The sequence below is a fragment of the Trichomycterus rosablanca genome, chromosome 2, assembly GCF_030014385.1.
Source record: "Trichomycterus rosablanca isolate fTriRos1 chromosome 2, fTriRos1.hap1, whole genome shotgun sequence".
Lineage (NCBI taxonomy): Eukaryota > Metazoa > Chordata > Actinopteri > Siluriformes > Trichomycteridae > Trichomycterus > Trichomycterus rosablanca.
In genome coordinates, this window is record NC_085989.1 from 13816236 (window position 1) to 13842072 (window position 25837).

General features: G+C 38.0%; 1 protein-coding gene across 5 annotated transcripts in view; it reads left to right on the top strand.

Moving 5' to 3' along the window:
- epb41a (erythrocyte membrane protein band 4.1a) overlaps positions 1–25837 on the top strand; it is a 130754-nt gene that overhangs the window by 41254 nt on the left and 63663 nt on the right. For all 5 annotated transcript variants that reach the window (XM_063011518.1, XM_063011509.1, XM_063011543.1 and 2 more), the window contains exons 7-11: positions 13711–13929; positions 23423–23510; positions 23653–23805; positions 23965–24062; positions 24360–24535. In XM_063011518.1, coding sequence (XP_062867588.1) covers positions 13711–13929; positions 23423–23510; positions 23653–23805; positions 23965–24062; positions 24360–24535 — 734 coding nt within the window. The remainder of the gene's footprint in view (positions 1–13710; positions 13930–23422; positions 23511–23652; positions 23806–23964; positions 24063–24359; positions 24536–25837) is intronic.

Here is a 25837-nt window from a genome sequence, read left to right on the forward strand (position 1 = left end):
TCTGCCTCTGCCACAAAGCAAAAACTGGATCATGGTTGGATCATTTAGAACAGTGATTCATATATGCATTCAAATCCACACAAAACTCTAGAGCTGACTGTATATTTTAACCAGTGTATGTATATTTAGCAGAACCAGGATTTTAAATGCAAAAATACCCTTATGATTGGCTACAAAAACTCACATATTGGATTGGCCTAGTAAAAATCCTGAATTGAACTTAATATAGATACTGTGGTCACACAAAAACCTAGCACTGTGTCCGATTTAAAGCAGTGAACAAAAAATCCTCTACAGAGGTAATACACAAGTATTAAATTATTATATTTAGCAGCATATGTTGCTCTACGATCTCAATGTATTTTTCTGCATTAATGCTGCCATCACAGAAGTGTAAATTACCTTTGCCAAGGGCACTGACACAGCCCCATACTATGACAGACCCTGGCTTTTGGACTTGTTGCTGATAACGGTCTATATGGTTCTTTTCGTCTTTGGTTCCGAGCACTCGACATCTATTTTTTCCAAAAAAGACCTGGAATGCTGAATTATCTGACCACAATACACATTTCCACTGTGTAATAGTCCACCCTAGATGCCTCCGACCTCAGAGAAGTTGATGCCGCTTCTGGTTAACATAAGGCTTCTTTTTTGCACAGTAAAGTTTTAAGTGGCATTTGTGCATGTAACTCCGTATTGTAGTGCTTGACAAAGGTTTGTCAAAGGACTCCCTTGTCCATGTGGTTATATCAGCTATTGTTGAGTGGCGGTTTTTGATGCAGTGCCATCTGAGGGATCAAAGATCACAGGCGATAAAGGGAAGACAGTTCACAGGGTCGGTCAAATATAGTGATAAGTCTTTAGCACATAAAGATAATTTAAGTTTGATACCCAAGCAAGAAATTCCCTAGAACAATACAAGATATTTTAATGCAATAGAAACAGGTTTTATAGCAAGAGCAAACAGTAGATGAGACAAAGGACATCCCTGTCTAGTCCCATGGGACAGAGAAAAGTAGTCTAAACGGTTAGTGCAAACGCTGGCTTTGGTGGAAGTTTTTGTCCAGGATATGAATTTGTCCTGGAATCCAAATTTATGTAAAACTTTGAATAGATAATTTCAATCAAATTGGTCAAACACTTTCTCAGCATCCAAGAAAACAACAGTCTCTGGAATAGAATGTGAACGTTTAGTAGGAATAAAAGCTGACATCCTTTAATAAAACCTTTTTGGTCTGTTGAAATTATGTCAGTAATAACCTTTTCAGGCGCAACACCAAAGCCTTAGTTAAACTTTTAACAACAACATTTATAAGCACAAGATGTTGGAATTTCTACTATCTGAAGATTTTGCCATTGGGATCTGCCTTCCAAGTCCTCACATTTAGCATTGAGCTTGTTAACAACTTCAAGAGCTCAAACTGCTGTGCGGCCGTCTCGCCAGTACATGTGGTCAAGGCTTGTATTTCAGCACTGCGACGTCTAATGAGGCAGCCGCCAAGGCATGAGTCTCTGCTTCAGAGAAAGATGTAAGTTGTGCAATAGGCCAGATAAGTGATTGTGTCAAATTCAACATTTTATTCTGCTTTTGAGACATAGTGGAGTCAGCAACCAATAAAACAAAATTATTTAAAAAAAAAATTAAAACACTTAAATGAAAAAGTTAAAGATTTGTTAAAGCATTAAAATATAACTTATTGCTGTGGAGACAACTGAAAACACATCTATTTCATGCTGCGGCAGGTCCCAAGTCCCGGAAGTCCCAGTTCACAGAATATTATCCCAAATATAATCTGGATGTTTTTTGGCATATGTAAGACAAGACAATGTGTTCTTTTTGGTCAGCAGTGGTTTGCACTATGTAGACTATTTTTGCCAAGTCTCTTTCTTATTGGGGAATTGTGGGGCTATGTAAGAGAATGCTCCTTCCCTGTAGTTTCTTTTTTTCTTAATTCTTGGCGCTATATGTAACCTGGCACCTTGTGAATAACTTTCTAATGAGCTGCTGCATTTTGAACCAACTGAACAGAGCATTCAGTGACACAAGCAATGCAACAATCTAACCTTGGAAGTTATACACACAAGGATTAGTATTTTAGCATCATTAGCTGAGAATATATTTCAAATATTTCTTTATTAATATTATGCAAATAAAAGGAATCAACTCTAGTAATATTACTAGTGTGTGCATTACAGGCTAGGGTTTAATCCAGACTGAACTTGGAGTCACTCACAGAACTTTGTGTATGTTGTTGGTTTTGGTTGATATATTCAATTGTGTGTCGTCTGCATAACAGTGAGGAATTTATGCCATGTTTGTGAATAAATTTTCCTAATGGTAGCATGTAGTGTGTAAATAATAGATGTCCCAGAACTGACCCCTGTGGAACACCAGATTGAGATTGATGCCATGTTTTTAGCCTATCCAATGAAATATTATAATCTACAAAATCAAATGATATCAAAAGATCTTAACTACCCTATTATAGACTTTTTCTATAATCTTGGCGAAATCAGCCTATGTTTAGCACATGCAGATCAAAATTAGGTTTTTAATCAGTTGTCTATTAACTGCACATTTATAATATTTGGGTACAAATCCAAGGCTAAGGGATGTATATATTAAGGTAAGCAAGGGCTGGTAAGGTATACTTGACAATGACTTTGATGACTTAATTAATGAAGTTAGCTCAATTTGGAAAATTAGATTAAAGGAATTTAGTTGGATAGCATTGTTGGATGCACCACTACCAGAAGTAATGCTGCTCCAAGTGAATTGATGCTTAATATGTCAAGGTGGCATGCTTTGAATTTAAAGTGCTATTTTTTTTCTATCTTGTCATTAAAGAATTTTTAGAAAATCTTTGCTAGTACAGTCAGATAGTTTGGATACTGTTTTAAAAAGAAATCTAGGATTATTCTTGTTATTTCTTATAACTGGCCAGAGCATACTATATCACGAGCATTTATATCACGATATAACTCCTAATTTCGGTCTATACGATATAATTCCGATATCGATATAAATAATACAAATGTCAGAAAAACTGCCAGGAACACCAACATTGAAAGGCTGTACCTGCGAACCTCTGAAAAATGTATTTGCAAAGTCTATGAAATCTCACCCTTTACAACTACATAATATTTTAAAAATAATAATAATAATAATAATAATAATAATACAAATAAATTAGCTTTCACCTTTTACTTGTATTCAGCATTTGTATACAGACAAAAACATGACATCATTCTCAAATAAACATAAACATAAACATTAAACAGCTTTGACAATATATAATATAATATATTAACATATGTCTTAACCAGAGGTGGAAAGAGTACTAAAATATTGTACTCAAGTAAAAGTACTATTACTTTAATGAATTTTTACTTAAGTACGAGCAAAGTTACTAGTCTAAAAATCTACTCAAGTAAAAGGTAACTCATTTAAAATGTACTCAGAGTAAACATTACTTAATTACTTTATTAACAGCAGGGTCTCTTCTGTGTAATGCAAACAGGACAAGTGGATATAAATCTCACAATAGTTGTTTTTAATAATAATAATAATAATACATTTTATTTATATAGCGCTTTCCAAGATACTCAAAGACGCTTTACATAAGACAAATAATCAAAACAAATACGTACATACACCATACAAATCATAGTACAAAATCAAAATAGTACATCAAGAATAATTAAGATAAAAACAAAGAGAGCAGCATAAGACAGTTCATTAAAAATTAGCTAAATTATGAGAGAGAACAACAAATATAGAACAATTTCTTAAAATTAGACAGAAACAGGACAGATTCACATGCAATCAGGAAACTGAAAACTTTACAAGTTTTAGGATCTAGGACTTCACATTTCTGTCGTGATCTAAGTATAAAAACTATTAAAAAGAATAGCAAAAATAAAAGCATTTATTTCGTGTTGTTACAAGTTAAATGCCATTTTAATTCAAATATAATAGAAGAAACATGTTGATACAACATTTAAAACATTTAGGGGTGTGTAATGTGTCATTTTAGTCCCATAAAACTTTTTTAAACTGTATAACCACTAGTGATGTGTCGTAGAATTATTTGAATCTATTGAACGGCCCTTTAAACTGAAATAAAGGAATCGATTCGCGCTTCTGGGAGTCGTTATGTATATATACGGCTCTTTAAAAGGAACCGAGACAAAAGATTCGACTCCCCGTCGCAGAATTCTCTGCAGCAGTTTCCCAGACGCGATTTCTTTAGCGTCTATTATTTTACTCAGTAACGGATCTTATTTAAAATGTAGCGAATTACAATTCTTAATACAAAACATACTTAAGTAAAAGTAAAATTACAGGCTGTGAAATCTACTTTAAAAAGTATAAGTACACAAAAAAAAAAAAAAAGTACACTCAATTACAGTAACGCGAGTAAATGTAATTTGTTACTTTCCACCTCTGGTCTTAACTAACTTTAATCCACAACATGGACTGATTATTATTTGTATGTAAACATTTTCGAACAAAAGTTCTCAACCAGGATAAAGAATATAAAAAGTGCTTAAGAGTTGCTGCAGAATTTGCTGCAGCAGATGTTGTGCTTAAAGAATACAGAAAAAAAGTTTAGTCTTTCCTCTTTTATCAACTATTTCTACTGCTTCTTTTTTAACTGTGGATGCTCGTTCACTCACAGCTGTTGAACTCATTTTGCCGCTAATATCCACCGTGTTGTAGCGGCGTGTAATCAGAGCGGTAACGCTGAGCACTGGCTTTGTGCCTGTGCCGTACGTCATCACGCACTGACGTATGCATATCGATCGAATTTGTTTAAAAATCATATCACCGTTATTGAAACATTTTCTATCGCGATATACTGTATATCGATATCAAATTATTGTCCAGCACTAGGGCCAAATATGAAAAATTCTAAAATATGGAGGTAAATATGTAGCAAAGCTTTTGCACCTGGGGGAAAAAAATGTAACTGAAAAAAAAATTTTATCTGTGAAAAAAAAAATGTACCTGTAAAACAAAATCTGCACCTGCAAAAAAAAATTTATACCTGTAAAAAAATTTTTACCTTTAAAAAAAAATATGTACCTGTAAAAAAAATTTATACTTTGTAAAAAATACATTTGTACTTGTATTTTTGATGTGAGAATAAAAACATTACAGCACAGTTTCAAATCTGCCCGCCACGAGTTTAGCAACATTTATCTCAGTAGGCTTGTTGCAAAACTGATTTGTACTAGTGATGGGTCGGTCACGAACGATCCGGCTCTAAGAGCCAGCTCTTTAAAGTGAACGACGGGATCCGGCTCCTGATTGGGAGCCGATTTGGGTTTTTTTTTTCTTTTTTTTTTCTGTTAAAGCCGCACGTGATTGGTCAAGATGCGTAGCGGCGTTGGTGTGTTTACACTGAGCAGGAGGGGAGGGGTTACAGACACACACACACACACAGTGAGCACACGAACAGGAGGGAGGGAGAGAGAGCGAGAGAACTTGGTGAAGTTTTACATAGCGCGTTACACAGCCAGACATTACACGCTGGAAAGGTGAGGAAAATGAGTGACAGGAAACATAATAAAGTTTGGACACGAGAAGCCCCTTTTACAGAGGAGTGCAGGCCCACTGAGCTGGTGGGAGACCAAGTGTTCAGTCTATCCACATCTTATACATGTGATGGCACATATACTGTGTATTGTACCAACATCTGCCTGAGAGAATCTTTTCCAAAACAGGGCAGATCATAACAGAAAGGAGAAACAGGATTAATCCTTCAAAGATGAGCTCCTTGGTTTTTCTGAATGCTAATTTTCACTAAATACAAATACTGTCACCTGAATGCTGCTTTTTCTTTTTGTTTTGCACATTTTCATATATAATTTGTTAAGTGATGCTTTGTTGATGTTGTGTTGTTTCACTCTAGATGCAAATTTACAAATAATATACACAATCAGACCTTTTTGTCTAATTGAGATGGGTCTTTGTTCTTGTATTTTATAATTTATTGTTGTAGCACTCTGTTCCATGTTGAGTATATAAATAAAGCCATTTAAACAATAAACATTTGATACAATGTTTTTACATTAGTAATTCATTTTACATGTAATTTGGTAATAAATTAATTTAAGCAACAAAAAAATCTAAGGAGCCACTTGGGAGCCGAAAGAGCCGGCTCTTTTTAGTGAGCCGAGCCAAAAGAACCAGCTCTCTAAAAAGAGCCGGAATTCCCATCACTAATTTGTACCTGTAGCTGGTGGGGCGTAGGGGCATAGGGGGTGGGGCGAAGGGGCAATTAGACATAATTCTTGACTAATTGAAGGAGGCTGTTTGGCTGCCTAATGCCAAATAATCACCTAAAGGAAAGTCTCAGTGTAGTTAGATCACGGAACATCATAACTTATGTCATTCTTATTAGTGTTGCTATGGATTGTATGGTGGATGCTGCCTGTTTGCTAGTTAATGTCAACTTTTTAGCTAATGCTTACGCGTTTAACCCTGATTGTAGTGTATAGTGCACACTTTAAGTACATTACAGTTATTCAAATTAATCCAATGTATATGTTTAACAACTGAATAGCTCTGCAGTGCTGTGGAAAAAGAATTGCCTGCATCCAAGCTATTGCTTAATGTTCTTTTATTTTTACAAAATAAAAGTAAATGAACTTAGTGCAGCATTGTAGTAGTAAAACTAGAACACTCAAAATAAAGTAAAGGTTCCTTTTGAGGAAAATCAGTGTCTCTGCCGTGTTAGCAGACAGCCGGTTCCTCTTCTCATCACATAATAATAAACTCGCTGTATTCGGCTGAGTGTTTATTTTTTAGGTGCCGTATCAAGTTGGTAGATCGTTTGGTTAAATTATATCTTGTTTGTTTGTTATGAGCCACCGTACTTGTAGGCGTGTTGTACTGTGCTGATACTGAGATGTCGTTCAGTCTTGTAACTCGTGCTGTATATTATGCTCCTTTCATACTCGGATTAAAAGTTATTGTTTTGTAAACCGGTGTGATCCTTGACTCACACACCATATAAATAGTAAAATTCTACAGTAATGAACACAGCTCTGCTACTACCGCCTCGTGAAATGCTCGCATTGCAGACATTACACTTCGCTGTTGGACTCTCCGTTTACGACACCTGCTTGACCGCTGACGTAAAACGAAGGATCGGGCTTAGGATCGGGTAAAGCCGATACCAATCAGTTAAAAAATGCCTTGATCGGGCCTGATTCCGATTTGAGATCGGATCGGTACATCCCTAATATATATACAGTATATTAGGGCTGTCATGTGATTTTTTAGAAAGCCGGCCAATGCCTATATAGAGTTGTTTACAGCTACCACATCTTTCAGCCAGTTATTCAAAATGACACGTCTGTTCACATTATCTGACAAAAGTGAGGATCTTTTTCTGTTCATAACCCTGCCACTGAAAACAGGTGCTATTAATATGAACCATTTCTAGATGCAACCTCAGTGGCGTAACTAGGAGCTCATGGGCCTCAGTGCAAAAAAATGTTTTGGGCCCCCTCAACAAATTGCATATGCTGATAGCTGATCAGAATGACTTAAAGGTACTCACTCAGAAGTTAGACTTCAAGTCCAAATTCCTGCCTCTGGTATTTTTAATGCACAGTTTTAGTTATTTTAATTTTACTTAACGAAAATATTGTAATATAATAATAATGACCTGGCGAGTGCAGCCAATGTGGGGGGCAGTGAGGTGAGTGGTTGAGTTCATGTCATGGAGGACCCCCCCCCCCCGCCATGGACCCCATTGCACCTGCCCCGCCCCCCTGTAGTTACGCCCCTGTGCAACAGTATAACATCATGTCGACCCACATCGTTAACTATGTTAAAGCGTTTTTTATACAGTCCATTGCGATCCATTTAACAGCAGTGTTTGTAATGTTCCCACTAGGGCTGCAGCTATCGATTATTTTTGTAATTGAGTATTCTATTGATTATTCCAGCGATTACTCAAGTAATTGCATAAGAAATACTTTTGCTTTAATAAAGAGCAAAAATAAATACATATAAGATTAAATAAGACATGTCTCTTAAAACAAACTGCAAATTTTTATTACTTGCATACAGGACAATTTAAAAAGAAACAGTTATAAAAGAGTTATATATATATATATATATATATATATATATATATACAGTGTATCACAAAAGTGAGTACACCCCTCACATTTCTGCAGATATTTAAGTATATCTTTTCATGGGACAACACTGACAAAATGACACTTTGACACAATGAAAAGTAGTCTGTGTGCAGCTTATATAACAGTGTAAATTTATTCTTCCCTCAAAATAACTCAATATACAGCCATTAATGTCTAAACCACCGGCAACAAAAGTGAGTACACCCCTTAGTGAAAGTTCCTGAAGTGTCAATATTTTGTGTGGCCACCATTATTTCCCAGAACTGCCTTAACTCTCCTGGGCATGGAGTTTACCAGAGCTTCACAGGTTGCCACTGGAATGCTTTTCCACTCCTCCATGACGACATCACGGAGCTGGCGGATATTCGAGACTTTGCGCTCCTCCACCTTCCGCTTGAGGATGCCCCAAAGATGTTCTATTGGGTTTAGGTCTGGAGACATGCTTGGCCAGTCCATCACCTTTACCCTCAGCCTCTTCAATAAAGCAGTGGTCGTCTTAGAGGTGTGTTTGGGGTCATTATCATGCTGGAACACTGCCCTGCGACCCAGTTTCCGGAGGGAGGGGATCATGCTCTGCTTCAGTATTTCACAGTACATATTGGAGTTCATGTGTCCCTCAATGAAATGTAACTCCCCAACACCTGCTGCACTCATGCAGCTTCAGACCATGGCATTCCCACCACCATGCTTGACTGTAGGCATGACACACTTATCTTTGTACTCCTCACCTGATTGCCGCCACACATGCTTGAGACCATCTGAACCAAACAAATTAATCTTGGTCTCATCAGACCATAGGACATGGTTCCAGTAATCCATGTCCTTTGTTGACATGTCTTCAGCAAACTGTTTGCGGGCTTTCTTGTGTAGAGACTTCAGAAGAGGCTTCCTTCTGGGGTGACAGCCATGCAGACCAATTTGATGTAGTGTGCGGCGTATGGTCTGAGCACTGACAGGCTGACCCCCCACCTTTTCAATCTCTGCAGCAATGCTGACAGCACTCCTGCGCCTATCTTTCAAAGACAGCAGTTGGATGTGACGCTGAGCACGTGCACTCAGCTTCTTTGGACGACCAACGCGAGGTCTGTTCTGAGTGGACCCTGCTCTTTTAAAACGCTGGATGATCTTGGCCACTGTGCTGCAGCTCAGTTTCAGGGTGTTGGCAATCTTCTTGTAGCCTTGGCCATCTTCATGTAGCGCAACAATTCGTCTTTTAAGATCCTCAGAGAGTTCTTTGCCATGAGGTGCCATGTTGGAACTTTCAGTGACCAGTATGTGAGAGTGTGAGAGCTGTACTACTAAATTGAACACACCTGCTCCCTATGCACACCTGAGACCTAGTAACACTAACAAATCACATGACATTTTGGAGGGAAAATGACAAGCAGTGCTCAATTTGGACATTTAGGGGTGTAGTCTCTTAGGGGTGTACTCACTTTTGTTGCCGGTGGTTTAGACATTAATGGCTGTATATTGAGTTATTTTGAGGGAAGAATGAATTTACACTGTTATATAAGCTGCACACAGACTACTTTTCATTGTGTGAAAGTGTCATTTTGTCAGTGTTGTCCCATGAAAAGATATACTTAAATATCTGCAGAAATGTGAGGGGTGTACTCACTTTTGTGATACACTGTGTATATACTGTATATATATATATATATATATATATATATATATATATATATATATATATATATATATATATATATATATATATATATATATAAAACAATAATACATAAACATTGCCTCTAATTTGTGCAACGTTCAGAACTAAGTTTCAGCTACAGCTCACGCAGAATATTAATATTTTGTTGGGAGGCTTTGTGGCAGGTAAAAAATCTGTCAGGATTGTGTCTCCTAGATGAGGTAGATCTGGTGTTTGTGTGTGTGTACATGTGTGTTTGCTTAAGCCCTCAAAAAACCCTGTGGTGGTTGCAAAGAAAAGTCAGAGTTTTCGTTTTTTTCCAGCTTAAAATGATCTTCTAAGATGAACTTTCTGTCGTTTTCTCTGTCCAGTATTGTCTGTTCGCCCCTCGCTATTTTCTCTGAACTGTATGTGAAAAGTACCCGGATTAAGTCCTGTTAAGTACTGTTTAAGTATGAGATTTCGGATGCAGCCCTCGGCTTCTTCACGTCACCTGCCCACAGCGTGAAACACCGTGAGCTGTACATAGTTGTATGGATTAAACGATGCCTCGATGCGAAAAATCGATAATTTTTAGTAATCGAATTATTCGAGTTTCTCGAGAAATCTTTTCAGTCCTAGTTCCCACGACGTGTACAGTTCATGCGCTTTAGATCCAAATTCCTCTGAAATAAAGTTGCTAATTTTTTCTGTAATGCGTATCCGTGCGCGCAGATGCCTGATGAAACAAATGCACTCTGACCAAAGATGATATTAAAGCATCAATTAATAACTGATAAGTGAATAAGTGATGATTTCTCACGCTTTTTGAAAATTATTATTTAAAATACCCTATATTTCGCAAAATGTAGCGGCAGCAGCTCAAGTAATTTGTAACTCACGACGCAAACTGGAAAAGACCCGTGTTATCTCTACAGTTTAAACACAATGTTACTGTGTTATGACGATATGTATATAATGAAGGTTGTAGTAGGTCCAAGTCACTTGCACCACTTACTACAACTGCATTACATAATAAAAGTCTTACAATGTACTACAGCACGGGTATAGTAGTAAAGAATGAAATATAAAGAAAATTAACAAAAATGGAGAAACGCAAATTCTCATATAACCTAGGTAACTACTACAACCTTCATTAAATGAAAATGTAAGTTTCTCCATTTTTGTTACTTTTTTTACTTGTTATTCTTTATTACTGTACCCATTCTGTAGTGCTTTTTCTGTAGTTTAGGTACATGTCACTAGGTAACTACATTGCTTATTATATTAAAATTTACCTTTATCATTTTTAGAATTTTTTACAGAATATATAATTTACTGTACCCATAATACAGTTAATACAGTTGTAGTGAATGGTACATGTCACTAGGTAATACATAACTATAACCTGGCTTCATGCACTATTATAGAGACTCCCTTAGCTTTTCAACGCAGCTGAACCTGACAATCACGAAATAGCGTTAAATAAAAATTAACATAAAAGGCTTTTATAAGGCTTTTTTTTTACAAAAAATTTTTTTTAAAGGCGCTGAGTTTCAAGATATTTTTCCCATAAGAATGTATGGGAAACCTGTTAATGCATTCCATGGTCTCATGGAACTGCATATATTTTAGGCTAATGTTAAATAATTGGGTTGTTTTTGACACTTATTCACTAAAAAAATAACACAAGTATAATATAAAAATACTAAAATACATTTGAAAAATTGTTAAAAATCAATATAAAAATACAATAAAACCTGCACTTTACTTTTACTTCTTTATTGTTTCCTTACACTTCTTAAACGTGGAGATGCTTGAAATACCGTATTCCGTGCAGTAAAGGCGCATTTACATGAGAAGTGACAAAATAGCTTTTGGGCTTTTCCGTTGAGTTTAAGGCTTTCGTGTTTAGGGGACGTCGAGTTACAAGGTACCACTGTACACCGAGACTTTCCTTTAGGTGATTATTTGGCATTAGGCAGCCAAACAGACAACCAAAAGTTTTGCCTACATATTTAAAATGATTCAACTTTTAATTGAAATTGTTATGCTGATAATATGTTGTGGACAAGAAGGCAAACATGATTTTTTTTTTTTTTTTTAATTCATTTTCTCCCTTTTTCTCCTGATTTTTAGCTCGTCCAATTTTTTTTGTTATTAACTTTTTATTAAGACACATGTCAAATAACTCACCTATGCACATTTGCGGATACAATTTCCTCCGGATGAAGGAACAGGGAGAAAGAGTCCCAATTGGCTAATGTAAGAATAATTGTACAGCCATAGAATATAATGGACAACAATAAAATGTACAATAGATATTTATAGAGGAACAACAAAGGAGAACAAGAAAAACCCATATAAATAAAATAATTAAACCCTAATTAGAAAAGATTGCCAATGTAATTCCAAAGAGGAAACCATATTTGCCAGAACTTCTCAGTCCTTTGATGTAAGTCAAAGGTTAACTTCTCAAGAAGAAGGAGTAGACCAAACAAGTAAAATACACTTTTTTGCAATGAAGACCAGCAGAGTAAATACCTGTCAGCACATCCAATTTTTACCCAGTTGCAATATGCTTCCTCTCTACTGGTGCTGACCCCTGCCCCGATTGAGGAGAGCGAACCGACACATGCCCCCTCCGCCGACTGCATCTTTTCACCTGCATGAGGCGAGTTCATGTACGATCAGCCCTGTGCACAGAGCGACACGCCCTGATCAGCATTATTCCTCTACTCTGTGCAGACGCCATCAATCAGCCAGAAGAGGTCATAATTGCATCAATTATGAGGTCCCTATCCGGCGCCCACCTTGGATGAACAACAGCCAAACGTTGTTCATATAGCCGCCCAGCCCAACTGGAGGGCAGAGCTGATATTCGATACGATGTATTCGAAATCCCAGCTCTGATGTGCTAGCGTATTTTACTGCTGTGCCACCTGAGCGGCAAAGGCAAACATGATTGATGTGACAGTGAACTGCCCCTTATTTATTAGATCCAGATGGGAATGTTTCTATACAGGGTATCTCAAATTAACACTTACATAAATTGAAATTGGTTTGGCAGACAGTGATCCAATTGTAGACACATGCTGTGGGAAAAATTCTTCTATTTGCCAAAGGCAGTGACAGATCCTGGCTTTTGGATGTGTTGCTGATAAGAGTCTTGTCCGTTTTTTTTGAGTGCATGGCGTACATTTCTTTCAGAAAAGATAAAAAATACTGGTTTGTCTGATACATGTTTGTGATGGTCTATCCTAGACACCATTGAGCCCAGAGAACTTGACACTTCTGGACATGGTTAACATAGGACTTCTTTTTTGCAGAGTAGTTTTGGGTGGCATTTGTGAATGTAACTCTGTATTGTATTGTCTGACTAAAGTTTGCCAAAGAAATTTCTTGCCCATGTGGTTATATCAGCTATTGATGTTCAGCTTAGCCTTGTAACCTTGCCCTTAATGCACTGAAGTTCCTCCAGATTCCTTGAATTGTTTGATGATAGTATGCACTTTGGAGGAAGATTTCCAATCTTTCCTTAAGCGTCATTGTTCTTAACACTTATTTCTTACTTATTTGTTGACAAACTGGAGATCCTCTGCCCATCTTTGCTCCTCAAAGACTTCAGGCCATGTTCCACACCATAATTACAATCACTTGTTAACATTGCCTGTTTGAAATCACATAATTATTATATATTTTTTTTTTACCCCATTAATAACCCTAAATTGCCCTGTCCCAACTGTTTTGAAATGTGTTGCAGGTATGAGTGTATACAGCATTGTTTTTTTTTTTACTTATTTTTAACTTTTACTGGTAAAAGGCTGGAGATGGAACTAACTATTTATTTTTGCTGCAGAGTAGCAGGTTAGGTGCCTTACTTTTTTTATTTGTATGTTTTTCCTGCTGGTGTACAGGTACTACTTGTGTCTCCAGCTACGCCAAGACATAATGAGTGGTCGTTTGCCCTGCTCCTTCGTTACTTTAACCCTGCTGGGCTCTTATGCACTACAGTCTGAACTGGGTGAGTATGACCCAGAGGTCCATGGCACAGACTACGCCAGTGAGTTCAGACTCATCCCCAACCAGACCAAGGAACTGGAGGACAAAATCATGAATCTCCATCACACATACAGGTTCTTATTTGCTTTGCATGTTTCACATTGTTTTTTAAAAATACTGTGTAAAAAGCTTAAATTGATAAAGAATAAGGAATAGATGTATACATTTAAGAGTATATAACCTTTTGTAACTTGAATGCCTAATTCTTGTTTTGTGCTGCAGGAATTAATTCATGTTATGTATGAGTTAGTACGAAATAGAGGATGTTGGGACATGTCATAGGTAAATAGTCATTAACAGGAGGGGCCTGATAGGAAATAAAAGAAATATTTTATTATATTATTATTATTACACAGACATATCCAAGATTTGCAGCTGTAATTGCTGGCTAAGGGGCTTCTACACCCATGTTTTTAATTGGCATCTGACAACCACATTTTTTTAAATTTTTTTGATAATACCATCAGGCCAGTCGAGCTGAGCTCGGGCTCCCGAGTAGCGAATGGAATTACTACTTGTTGACCAAGTCTCATGTCCGTAAGACTTACGGTTTTGTCTGTGCGTTTAGTTTTATCAGAGGAAAAAAAAATAATGATAATAATAATATATTAATAATAGTAAGAAGAAGAAAGAGTAAAGAATCAGTTATTCAGAGTTCGACATAGTATATACAAAACTGTGTCAATCGGTTGAGCAGAAGTACAGTAGATTGATGTCCCTTTCAAGAAATGAATGGAGGTGATTGGGACAAAAAAGGCGGCATAAAAACAGGAATGACTGGTGAACGGCTGCTAATACAGAACAATAGTGTGAATACCATGGCTGAGCTGCAAATCACACTTGGATATTCTTCAGAAAATGCACCTCTCTAGTTAGTGTGAATGTGAATTTGAGATATCGACTTGCACACACAATATCACATATCTCACCACTGCTGAGCTACAATCACACTCCTCTAGTTAGTGTGGTTGCAGTAGACAGAGTATACTTTTTATGAGATATGTGATATTGTGTGTGCCATCATGTTTTTGGTGGGGATGTAATTACTTTTGCTTAGACAGATGATTGGGTGGGGCAGCACAGTGGCTCGGTGGGTAGCACTGTCGCCTCACAGCAAGAAGGTCCTGGATTCGATCCCCAGGCGGGGTGGTCCGGGTCCTTTCTGCGTGGAGTTTGCATGTTCTCCCCGTGTCTGCATGGGTTTTCTCCAGGACCTCCGGTTTCCTCCCACAGTCCAAAAACATGCAGTCAGGTTAATTGGAGACACTGAATTGCCCTGTAGGTGAATGGGTGTGTGTATGTGTGTGTATGTGTGTATGTGTGTCTGCCCTGTGATGGACTGGCACCCCGTCCAGGGTGTTACTGTGTGCCTTGCGCCCATTGAAAAGCCGACCCTAATTGGATAAGCGGTTAAGAAAGTAAGCGAGTCAGATGATTGTGTGTGTGCAAGCCACAAGCATGCTCTGCAAATGATAATGTGTTGCTAGTAAAAGCACACCTCCTTTACTACCACACTATGCTTTTTTACCACCTAATCCAAACAACATATAGCATTACTAAAGCATTAATAGCTGTCAAAGCTGTGGTAAATTAAGAAATTCCCTGATCCTGATTGTACTTGTGATGTTATTGCCATAATGTTTGAGATAATGCTTGTCATTGAAATTGTAATTGTATGTGAAGGTGAATCTGAGACTGTGATTGTCATAATAAGCTAGAGAGTGTATTCATGAAAGCTGGTTTGTGAGTTATCCTGTCATGGTCCTTGCTAAGAAGTATCCTTTTTTTTTTTTTTTTTTTTTTTTTTTTTTTTTAAATTTTTTTCCTTTAGCGCATCCAATTGTTCACTTTGCATCGTGCTTCCTCTCTGTCTATGCCGGTTCGGCCCTGACCGAGGAGATCGAAGCTAACCCATATCCCCTCCGAAACATGGGCAGCAGCTGGATGCATTTTTGCCACTGACACATTTGGCGCCACCTAGCGTTGCATGCGGAGAGACACACCCTAAGGGCACTCTTCTTCATCTCTGTGCAGGCGCCTCTAATCAGCCGGCAGAGGTCGTAATTGCACTCTGACAAAGAGAGACCCACATCCGGTTCTTTGTCCCACCCCCCAACTGAGCAACCGGCCAATCGTTGCTCAAACAGCCACTCAGCCTCGAACCACTAAGGCAGAGCTGGATTCAATACGAAGTACTCAGAATCCAGCTCTGGTTGCAGCATGTCTTTTTACCGCTGCGCCACCTGAGCGACTGCTAATAAGTATTCTTGATTCCTGTTTTGGGTCTAGTTTAGCTAAACGCTAAACATGAACTAACAAAAGCTAAACAAGACTGAACAGGCTAAACACACAAAGGTTGAGGCTAACAAACAGAGGTCAAAACAAACAAAAGGCTAAATGCTAAACACACTAAACAGGGTAAACAGACTCAACAAGACTAAACAGGACTAACAAGACGAAACAGGACTAAACAAACAAACCAGAACAAGACAGAGCTTACAAAGGAAATGGCTGACGGACGGATGGACAAACGGAGTCAGACAAGCAAATGAACAAAGTAATAACAAAAGGGAACAAGCCAATACTAACAGACTGAGTTACCGGGAAAATAATCTCCAACTCTGTCCTCCAGCTCTCCTCTTAAATAGGGATCAATCATGGTGTATGGTTTAATAATAATAATAATAATGGTTTAATGAATGTTAGTTAGTGTAACTCTAAGGGTTAAATAAAGTAGTTGAGAATATACCATACCATACCTATAAACATGCTGTTCTCAGTTATTCACTTTAGTCTCAGTATGGACATGTGTATGCTAGGAACTCACCTATTCAGAGAGCTTTCACTTTAACTTCTGCACATATGCATATACACTGCTCAGCCATAATATTAAAACCACCTCTTGAATGATCGTGATCGGCGATCACGTTTGGTGAAATCAAATCATAGAAAAACTACTGTAGAACTCAGAGATATGTTTAATAGTGACAGTAAGAGCATTTCCACATGCACAATGCGAAGCGAACTCAAGGGATTGGGACTAAACAGCTGTGTAGCCTTAAGAAAACCCCTTGTCAGTGAGGCTAACCGGCAAAAACAGCTTCAATTTGCTAGGGAGCATAAAGATTGGACTCTGGAGCAATGGAAGAAGGTCATGTGGTCTGATGAGTCCAGATTTACCCTGTTCCAGAGTGATGGCGCATCAGGGTAAGAAGAGAGGCGGCTGAAGTGATGCACCCCTCATGCCTAGTGCCTACCATACAAGCCTGTGGGGGCAGTGCTATGATCTGGGGTTGCTGCAGTTGGTCAGGTCTAGGTTCAGCAATGTTATGTGCCCAAAGAATGAGGTCAGCTGACTACCTGAATATACCTGAATATAACGACCAGGTTATTCCACCAATGGATTTTTTCTTCCCTGATGGCACGGGCATATTCCAAGATGACAATGCCAGGATTAATCGGGCTCAAATTGTGAAAGAGTGGTTCAGGGAGCATGAGACATCATTTTCACACATGGATTGGCCACCACAGAATCCAGACCTGAACCCCATTGAGAATCTTTGGGATGTGCTGGAGAAAACTTTGCGCAGTGGTCCAAATCTCCCATCATCAATACAAGATCTTGGGGAAAAATGAATGCAACTCTGGACAGAAATAAATGTTGTGACATTGCAGAAGCTTGTGATACTACAGCGCATGCGTGCCGTAATCAAAGCTAAAGGCGGTCCAACGAAATATTAGAGTGTGTGACCTTTTTTTTGGCCAGGCAGTGTATATAAATATGTACATATACATATATGTATATATTATGGCAAGCCAAACAGGATATATATTGCAAACACTGATATACAGTGTATCACAAAAGTGAGTACACCCCTCACATTTCTGCAGATATTTAAGTATATCTTTTCATGGGACAACACTGACAAAATGACACTTTGACACAATGAAAAGTAGTCTGTGTGCAGCTTATATAACAGTGTAAATTTATTCTTCCCTCAAAATAACTCAATATACAGCCATTAATGTCTAAACCACCGGCAACAAAAGTGAGTACACCCCTAAGAGACTACACCCCTAAATGTCCAAATTGAGCACTGCTTGTCATTTTCCCTCCAAAATGTCATGTGATTTGTTAGTGTTACTAGGTCTCAGGTGTGCATAGGGAGCAGGTGTGTTCAATTTAGTAGTACAGCTCTCACACTCTCTCATACTGGTCAATGAAAGTTCCAACATGGCACCTCATGGCAAAGAACTCTCTGAGGATCTTAAAAGACGAATTGTTGCACTACATGAAGATGGCCAAGGCTACAAGAAGATTGCCAACACCCTGAAACTGAGCTGCAGCACAGTGGCCAAGATCATCCAGCGTTTTAAAAGAGCAGGGTCCACTCAGAACAGACCTCGCGTTGGTCATCCAAAGAAGCTGAGTGCACGTGCTCAGCGTCACATCCAACTGCTGTTTTTGAAAGATAGGCGCAGAAGTGCTGTCAGCATTGCTGCAGAGATTGAAAAGGTGGGGGGTCAGCCTGTCAGTGCTCAGACCATACGCCGCACACTACATTAAATTGGTCTGCATGGCTGTCACCCCAGAAGGAAGCCTCTTCTGAAGTCTCTACACAAGAAAGCCCGCAAACAGTTTGCTGAAGACATGTCAACAAAGGACATGGATAACTGGAACCATGTCCTATGGTCTGATGAGACCAAGATTAATTTGTTTGGTTCAGATGGTCTCAAGCATGTGTGGCGGCAATCAGGTGAGGAGTATAAAGATAAGTGTGTCATGCCTACAGTCAAGCATGGTGGTGGGAATGCCATGGTCTGGGGCTGCATGAGTGCAGCAGGTGTTGGGGAGTTACATTTCATTGAGGGACACATGAACTCCAATATGTACTGTGAAATACTGAGCAGAGCATGATCCCCTCCCTCCGGAAACTGGGTCGCAGGGCAGTGTTCCAGCATGATAATGACCCCAAACACACCTCTAAGACGACCACTGCTTTATTGAAGAGGCTGAGGGTAAAGGTGATGGACTGGCCAAGCATGTCTCCAGACCTAAACCCAATAGAACATCTTTGGGGCATCCTCAAGCGGAAGGTGGAGGAGCGCAAAGTCTCGAATATCCGCCAGCTCCGTGATGTCGTCATGGAGGAGTGGAAAAGCATTCCAGTGGCAACCTGTGAAGCTCTGGTAAACTCCATGCCCAGGAGAGTTAAGGCAGTTCTGGGAAATAATGGTGGCCACACAAAATATTGACACTTCAGGAACTTTCACTAAGGGGTGTACTCACTTTTGTTGCCAGTGGTTTAGACATTAATGGCTGTATATTGAGTTATTTTGAGGGAAGAATAAATTTACACTGTTATATAAGCTGCACACACTACTTTTCATTGTGTCAAAGTGTCATTTTGTCAGTGTTGTCCCATGAAAAGATATACTTAAATATCTGCAGAAATGTGAGGGGTGTACTCACTTTTGTGATACACTGTATATGAAATGAAAACCAAAGAAGAACAAGAAAGAGGACTGTTGCATCAGTATAATGAAGCTATATAAAACACAGTGGTCTTGCTAAAAGAATCAAGAAACTTTTTGGTGAAGACAGACATTGGATGAAGACCTGGGTTGTTCTCAAACATACCACATTTGGATTGTATAAAGTGAAGGGCATCTAAAATAAACATTAATTTAATTTTCTTTATTTTGTAAGCTGTATTTATTTATATTTATATGCCCATTCATTGAGTAAATTGGGAATATTGTTACTTGATGCCCTACTCCAGAAGATTTTGTTGAAATCAGGGAAATGTATTTGCCACAAATTATGGCTAACATACTTCTTTACATTAATTAAACCTGTAAGTACAGGTACAGAAATATGGTGAATAGTCTGTAGTGTTCTGAAAGAGAAATGTTTATCTACACAGTTTTATAATGTTCTTGTTAGTGAGTGAATTCATCTAAGTCTGTCATTAGTTTACAGAAAGTTAAAACAATACACCACTAAATATACCTCTTGTTTAAATTAACTTCAAATGGCCAGTTAGGTGTTTTATTATGTTATATGTTAAAGTTATTACATTATTTTAAATTGTTTTGTAACTCAGTTTATAATGTAATACCTCATTACATTATGTGCAAGGATCTTATTACATTATTGGATGATTTTATTATGTCATCAGCAATTTATTACTTTTATTTTATTACATTATGTTCAGTTACATTACATGTACCATGAAGTTATTACATTATGATTTGCTACATAGGATCTTTTTTATTCTTTTTTTAGTTAGTGGTCTTTGTCAATTTTTGTGTCTAGTGTGTTCATATCAACTACACCATGCACAATAACAGAAAAAAAAGTTAGAGACCAGCGCCTTGGGCCCAACAAGCAAAACTTCAGTTTTATTAGGATTGAGTTGTATGTGATTGTTATTTAAGCTGTATTCAGGCTGATAGATGTATGTCATCTGTGTAGTAGTGGAACTTAAGTTTGTGAGGCTGAAGAAGTTGCCTGGAGCTGCCACCTTTTGTAATGGCTGAGTAGTAAGTAGAATGGACTTTGTTTAGGGCATCCCTATGTAAGTAGATGTGTTCCATGTTTAGTGGCAGATGGATAGTAAGTCCAGCTTGTGGTCAGTGAAGCCAACAAAGGAACCACTAACAAAAACTAAACTGAGACCAGAGGAGCAGATCAAAACAAGTATATGACCATGCGTGAATGTTAGTCACCAAAGGAGAATAATAGTAGGGCAAATGGTAAAGGCCATAGTAAGCAGTTCACTCAGGTTAGACAGAAAGTGAGAAGCAGTTTTTGAAGGACGTTAGATTAGTGAGAATAAAAGTGGGGAAGATATTTTCAAAGCCAAGAATTTACAAGTAGTGACATAAAAGATCTACATTTTGCTATGATAGTTAAACCTCCTCCTTTCCCTGTAAGATGTGGCTTAGATAAGTAATAATAATATCTAGCTGGCACAAGCAAGTTCAAGTGGAAGTAGTCCCCAGGCTGTTTCCAGGTTTCAGTCATTAATAGCATATCCAGATTCTTTTGGATTATTAATTCATTTAACATAGATGTTTTGTTGGTGATTGAGCGAGTGTTCAGAAGTCCTATTTTGGCAGTGTTCCTAGTAGAAATGGTTGAAGAATTGGAGATCTGGACATCAACTGTGTAGAGTGACCAAAGAACATTATGGTTTCTTCCTCGAGCAAGCGATCTGTTTCTAGGAGCAAGATTGTGATTCCAGATGTATGCCAAAAAATTCCAGACTGGCATGTTTGCCAGCCTATGTGATTAATATTGCCAGTAATCACAACACAGTTTTATATGTATAGTGAAACACCTCTACTCAGGTAAGACCTAGGTCTTAGTCCAAACACCAGCAATCACGAGCAGAGTCGAGTGCAGGGAAGTGAATAAACTGCCAGCAACATTACTGACAAACATCTTATCAAAACTCACTGTGGCTGTTGTCGAAAAATGGGCTATGGGAGTTAGAGGGCTTGGGTGGTTGGCTACTGGTGTTGCTGTTGGGTATCCAGGATTGAAACAATGTTCATCAGTCAGGAGTCCAGAAATCAGTATAGTTGTAGGGTAACAAAATCAGAAAATAACAAAAGAGAGAACCGGAGCACCAGAGAAACAAATATGCCGAAAAAACACAGGAAAAAAAGAAAAAGAAAAAATCCGGAGAGAAGCAGCAGCAAAGCACAAAACACAGCGTACTCTCAAACCATAACTAGAAGAAAGATAGTATTCACTATTTACTTTTATGAAAGTTCTACATTAAAAATAAAAAATGATGTAATTAAGACCTTTTTAAATTGGTAATTGATTTACCAATTTACTTGTTATACCATTACAGTGCCTTGCAAAAGTATTCAGCCCCCTTGAACTTTTCAACCTTTTGCCACATTGCAGGCTTCAAACATAACGATATGAAATTGTAATTTTTTGTGAAGAATCAACAACAAGTGGGACACAATCGTGAAGTGGAACGAAATTTATTGGATATTTTAAACTTTTTTTAGAAATAAAAAACTAAAAAGTGGGGCGTGCAATATTATTCGGCCCCTTTACTTTCAGTGCAGCAAACTCACTCCAGAAGTTCAGTGAGGATCTCTGAATGATCCAATGTTGACCTAAATGACTGATGGTGATAAATAGAATCCACCTGTGTGTAATCAAGTCTCCGTATAAATGCACCTGCTCTGTGATAGTCTCAGAGTTCTGTTTAAAGCGCAGAGAGCATCATGAAGACCAAGGAACACACCAGGCAGGTCCGAGATACTGTTGTGGAGAAGTTTAAAGCCGGATTTGGATACAAAAAGATTTCCCAAGCTTTAAACATCTCAAGGAGCACTGTGCAAGCGATCATATTGAAATGGAAGGAGTATCAGACCACTGCAAATCTACCAAGACCCGGCCGTCCCTCTAAACTTTCAGCTCAAACAAGGAGAAGACTGATCAGAGATGCAGCCAAGAGGCCCATGATCACTCTGAATGAACTGCAGAGATCTACAGCTGAGGTGGGAGACTCTGTCCATAGGACACAATCAGTCGTACACTGCACAAATCTGGCCTTTATAGAAGAGTGGCAAGAAGAAAGCCATTTCTCAAAGATATCCATAAAAAGTCACCTGGGAGACACACCAAACATGTGGAAGAAGGTGCTCTGGTCAGATGAAACCAAAATCGAACTTTTTGGCCACAATGCAAAACGTTATGTTTGGCGTAAAAGCAACACAGCTCATCACCCTGAACACACCATCCCCACTGTCAAACATGGTGGTGGCAGCATCATGGTTTGGGCCTGCTTTTCTTCAGCAGGGACAGGGAAGATGGTTAAAATTGATGGGAAGATGGATGGAGCCAAATACAGGACCATTCTGGAAGAAAACCTGTTGCAGTCTGCAAAAGACCTGAGACTGGGACGGAGATTTATCTTCCAACAAGACAATGATCCAAAACATAAAGCAAAATCTACAATGGAATGGTTCACAAATAAACGTATCCAGGTGTTAGAATGGCCAAGTCAAAGTCCAGACCTGAATCCCATCTAGAATCTGTGGAAAGAGCTGAAAACTGCTGTTCACAAACGCTCTCCATCCAACCTCACTGAGCTCGAGCTGTTTTGCAAGGAAGAATGGGCAAAAATTTCTGTCTCTCGATGTGCAAAACTGATAGAGACATACCTCAAGCGACTTGCAGCTGTAATCGCAGCAAAAGGTGGCGCTACAAAGTATTAACGCAAGGGGGCTGAATAATATTGCACGTCCCACTTTTCAGTTTTTTATTTCTAAAAAAAAGTTTAAAATATCCAATACATTTCGTTCCACTTCACGATTGTGTCCCACTTGTTGTTGATTCTTCACAAAAAATTACAATTTCATATCGTTATGTTTGAAGCCTGAAATGTGGCAAAAGGTTGAAAAGTTCAAGGGGGCTGAATACTTTTGCAAGGCACTGTATATACAATTATAGAAATTTTGTCTAAACTGCCTTCTTCGAAGTGTGTACAGATTTTCAGGTATTTAGAGATTTTGTCCTGTGCTCACCCTCAGGTCCATGAGTCCTGCTCAAGCCGATTTGCTGTTTCTTGAGAACGCGAAGAAGCTTTCTATGTATGGAGTGGATTTGCACCAGGCTAAGGTATACTAGTGATGACTCTCTCAGTAGTAGGTTTTTACTGCCTAGTTTTACCTTTACAGCAGAAATTATATTTTCCACATAAAAACTGAAAATATCAGTCATGTAATCCTGATAATGAGAGAGTGCCTGTTTTCTTTCCCAGGATTTGGCTGGGGTGGATATTATGCTGGGTGTCTGCTCCAGTGGTCTTATGGTTTATAAAGACAAGCTGAGGATAAACCGATTCCTATGGCCGAAAGTGCTTAAAGTTTCCTACAAACGTAGCAGCTTTTACATAAAGATACGGCCGTCTGAGGTAGACTACTTTTAAAGATAAATCACAAAACTATTTTTAAAAGATTGAATATATGTATATATATTAACCATATGTAAAAGATGTAATTATACTTTGATGCTACAATTTATTTGGTACTTTATTGATTTTAATGTCCATTCAAAATGATTTGTATAACAGCTGGAACATTGTGAGAGTGCTATTGGCTTCAAACTGCCCAATTACAAAGCTTGTAAAAAGCTTTGGAAAGTGTGTGTAGAACACCACACCTTTTTCAGGTAAGAGAAAATGAGACACTCCTTGCCAAGGTTTTGCTGAATATGCAATATATTGTAGACAGTATACACACGACATTCCCTACTGTTTATTTGAGGTCAATTACTTATATAGGTTAAATTATAATGCATACATTATAATGCTTATTATTAACAGTTTATGATAGCAGATTTTCAAATTAAACATAATGTTCAGTTAACCACTAGTAATAAACAAAAATATCAATGATATTAATTACAACAAATTGTTGCAATTTGAAATGTTACAATACCTTTTCTATGAATGACTGCCTTTTTCAGACTGACATCAGCTGAAGCTGCCACAACTCCCAGAAAGTTCTTGGCTCTGGGCTCCAAGTTCTGTTATAGTGGGCGCACTCAGGCCCAAACCCGTCAGGCCAGCTCTATGATCATACGGCCGGCACCACATTTTCAGCGCTTTGCCAGTAAGAGAGCATCGCAAAGCTTGGACAGAGGTTTGTTTTCCTCTTCTTAACTTATGAAACATAATCACTATAACCACCCAGTTGGAAATAGAATAGAGTAGAATTTGGTGCCTCTTATTGCACTTTAGTGTCATGGTTTACCTTTTTTTCTTTTTGAAGAAATGCAATTTTTTGTTGTTACTCTAGCTGCAACACATCAAGTTGTAACTTCTATCTGTTTTTTCTGGTTTTGCAATTGTATTTTTGTGTAAAATAGACATGTGATTAGATAGGGTCTTTTTATCAAATTGATGAATTTTCTGCATTTGTAAATGTGTAATGAAAATATATACACTGCAACCTAATATGCATAATAGACTTGGCTTTATTACACTCTTTTTTATCAAAGTGTAATTATTTGTTTTTTTTACAGTGCTTTACAAAATACACATAGGAACAATAAAGAGAAAAAAAGAACTAAATCCACTTCCCCTGGGTTATGGGTAAAATTAGAAATGGGCTGTGGAAATGGCATTTTGGAGCACAGTAAAGCTGCTAGGGATGTGTGACCAACGAATGTCTCTTTCAATTTTAGCCAATCAGGAGTGCTGTCTTTGTTCCTTACCCAGTATAGCATTGCCTTTTTATTTGCTGCCCAATAATAATACAAAAATGTATTCCGAGCTCAGCCATTAACCCCCTTTCCCACAAACTCGGTTTTTATTGTCCCAAAATCTTTTTATTCTGGTGAAAATTGATTAGAAAGAAGCAAGCTGAGCTTATTTTTCATAATTACTAGTGTCACCTTGAAAAAGATATTGTAAAGACAAAGATCTATCATTACTGAGCTGATTGCTGTAGGGCTAAGACCATATATTTTTCCCAGAGTTTCCAATGTCACCCACTTAGTTTTTAGGTAAACCTGTCACTAGATTTCTATATGCTTTTTTTTTAATAGCAAAAATAATATAAAAATGTAAGTGAATCTAATCTCCGCTCACCTTTACCTATACCATCCTCTATTCAATGTAAAAGAGATGATAAAATACATGTCACATTTTTAAAGATTCAAATGTGGCAACTAGCACATTGTCTTGCAAAAATGTATTTGTCAAAAATCTGTACCAGTATGTATTTTATGATTTTATGACAATTCGATCTACATGGCCTTGGGATTGGACTGGTGTTTTATAATGTCAAATTCAAAGCAACCTTACAGAAATCCAGGTCCAAAACCCATAATAACCAAGTTTATATTGACAGTGGCAGGTGAAAACTACCTAGATATCACAAGGGCTCTTGGGCCTTCCTCTCCTCCTCCTGCCTAGCAGCTCAATCCTCAGCACTCTTCCT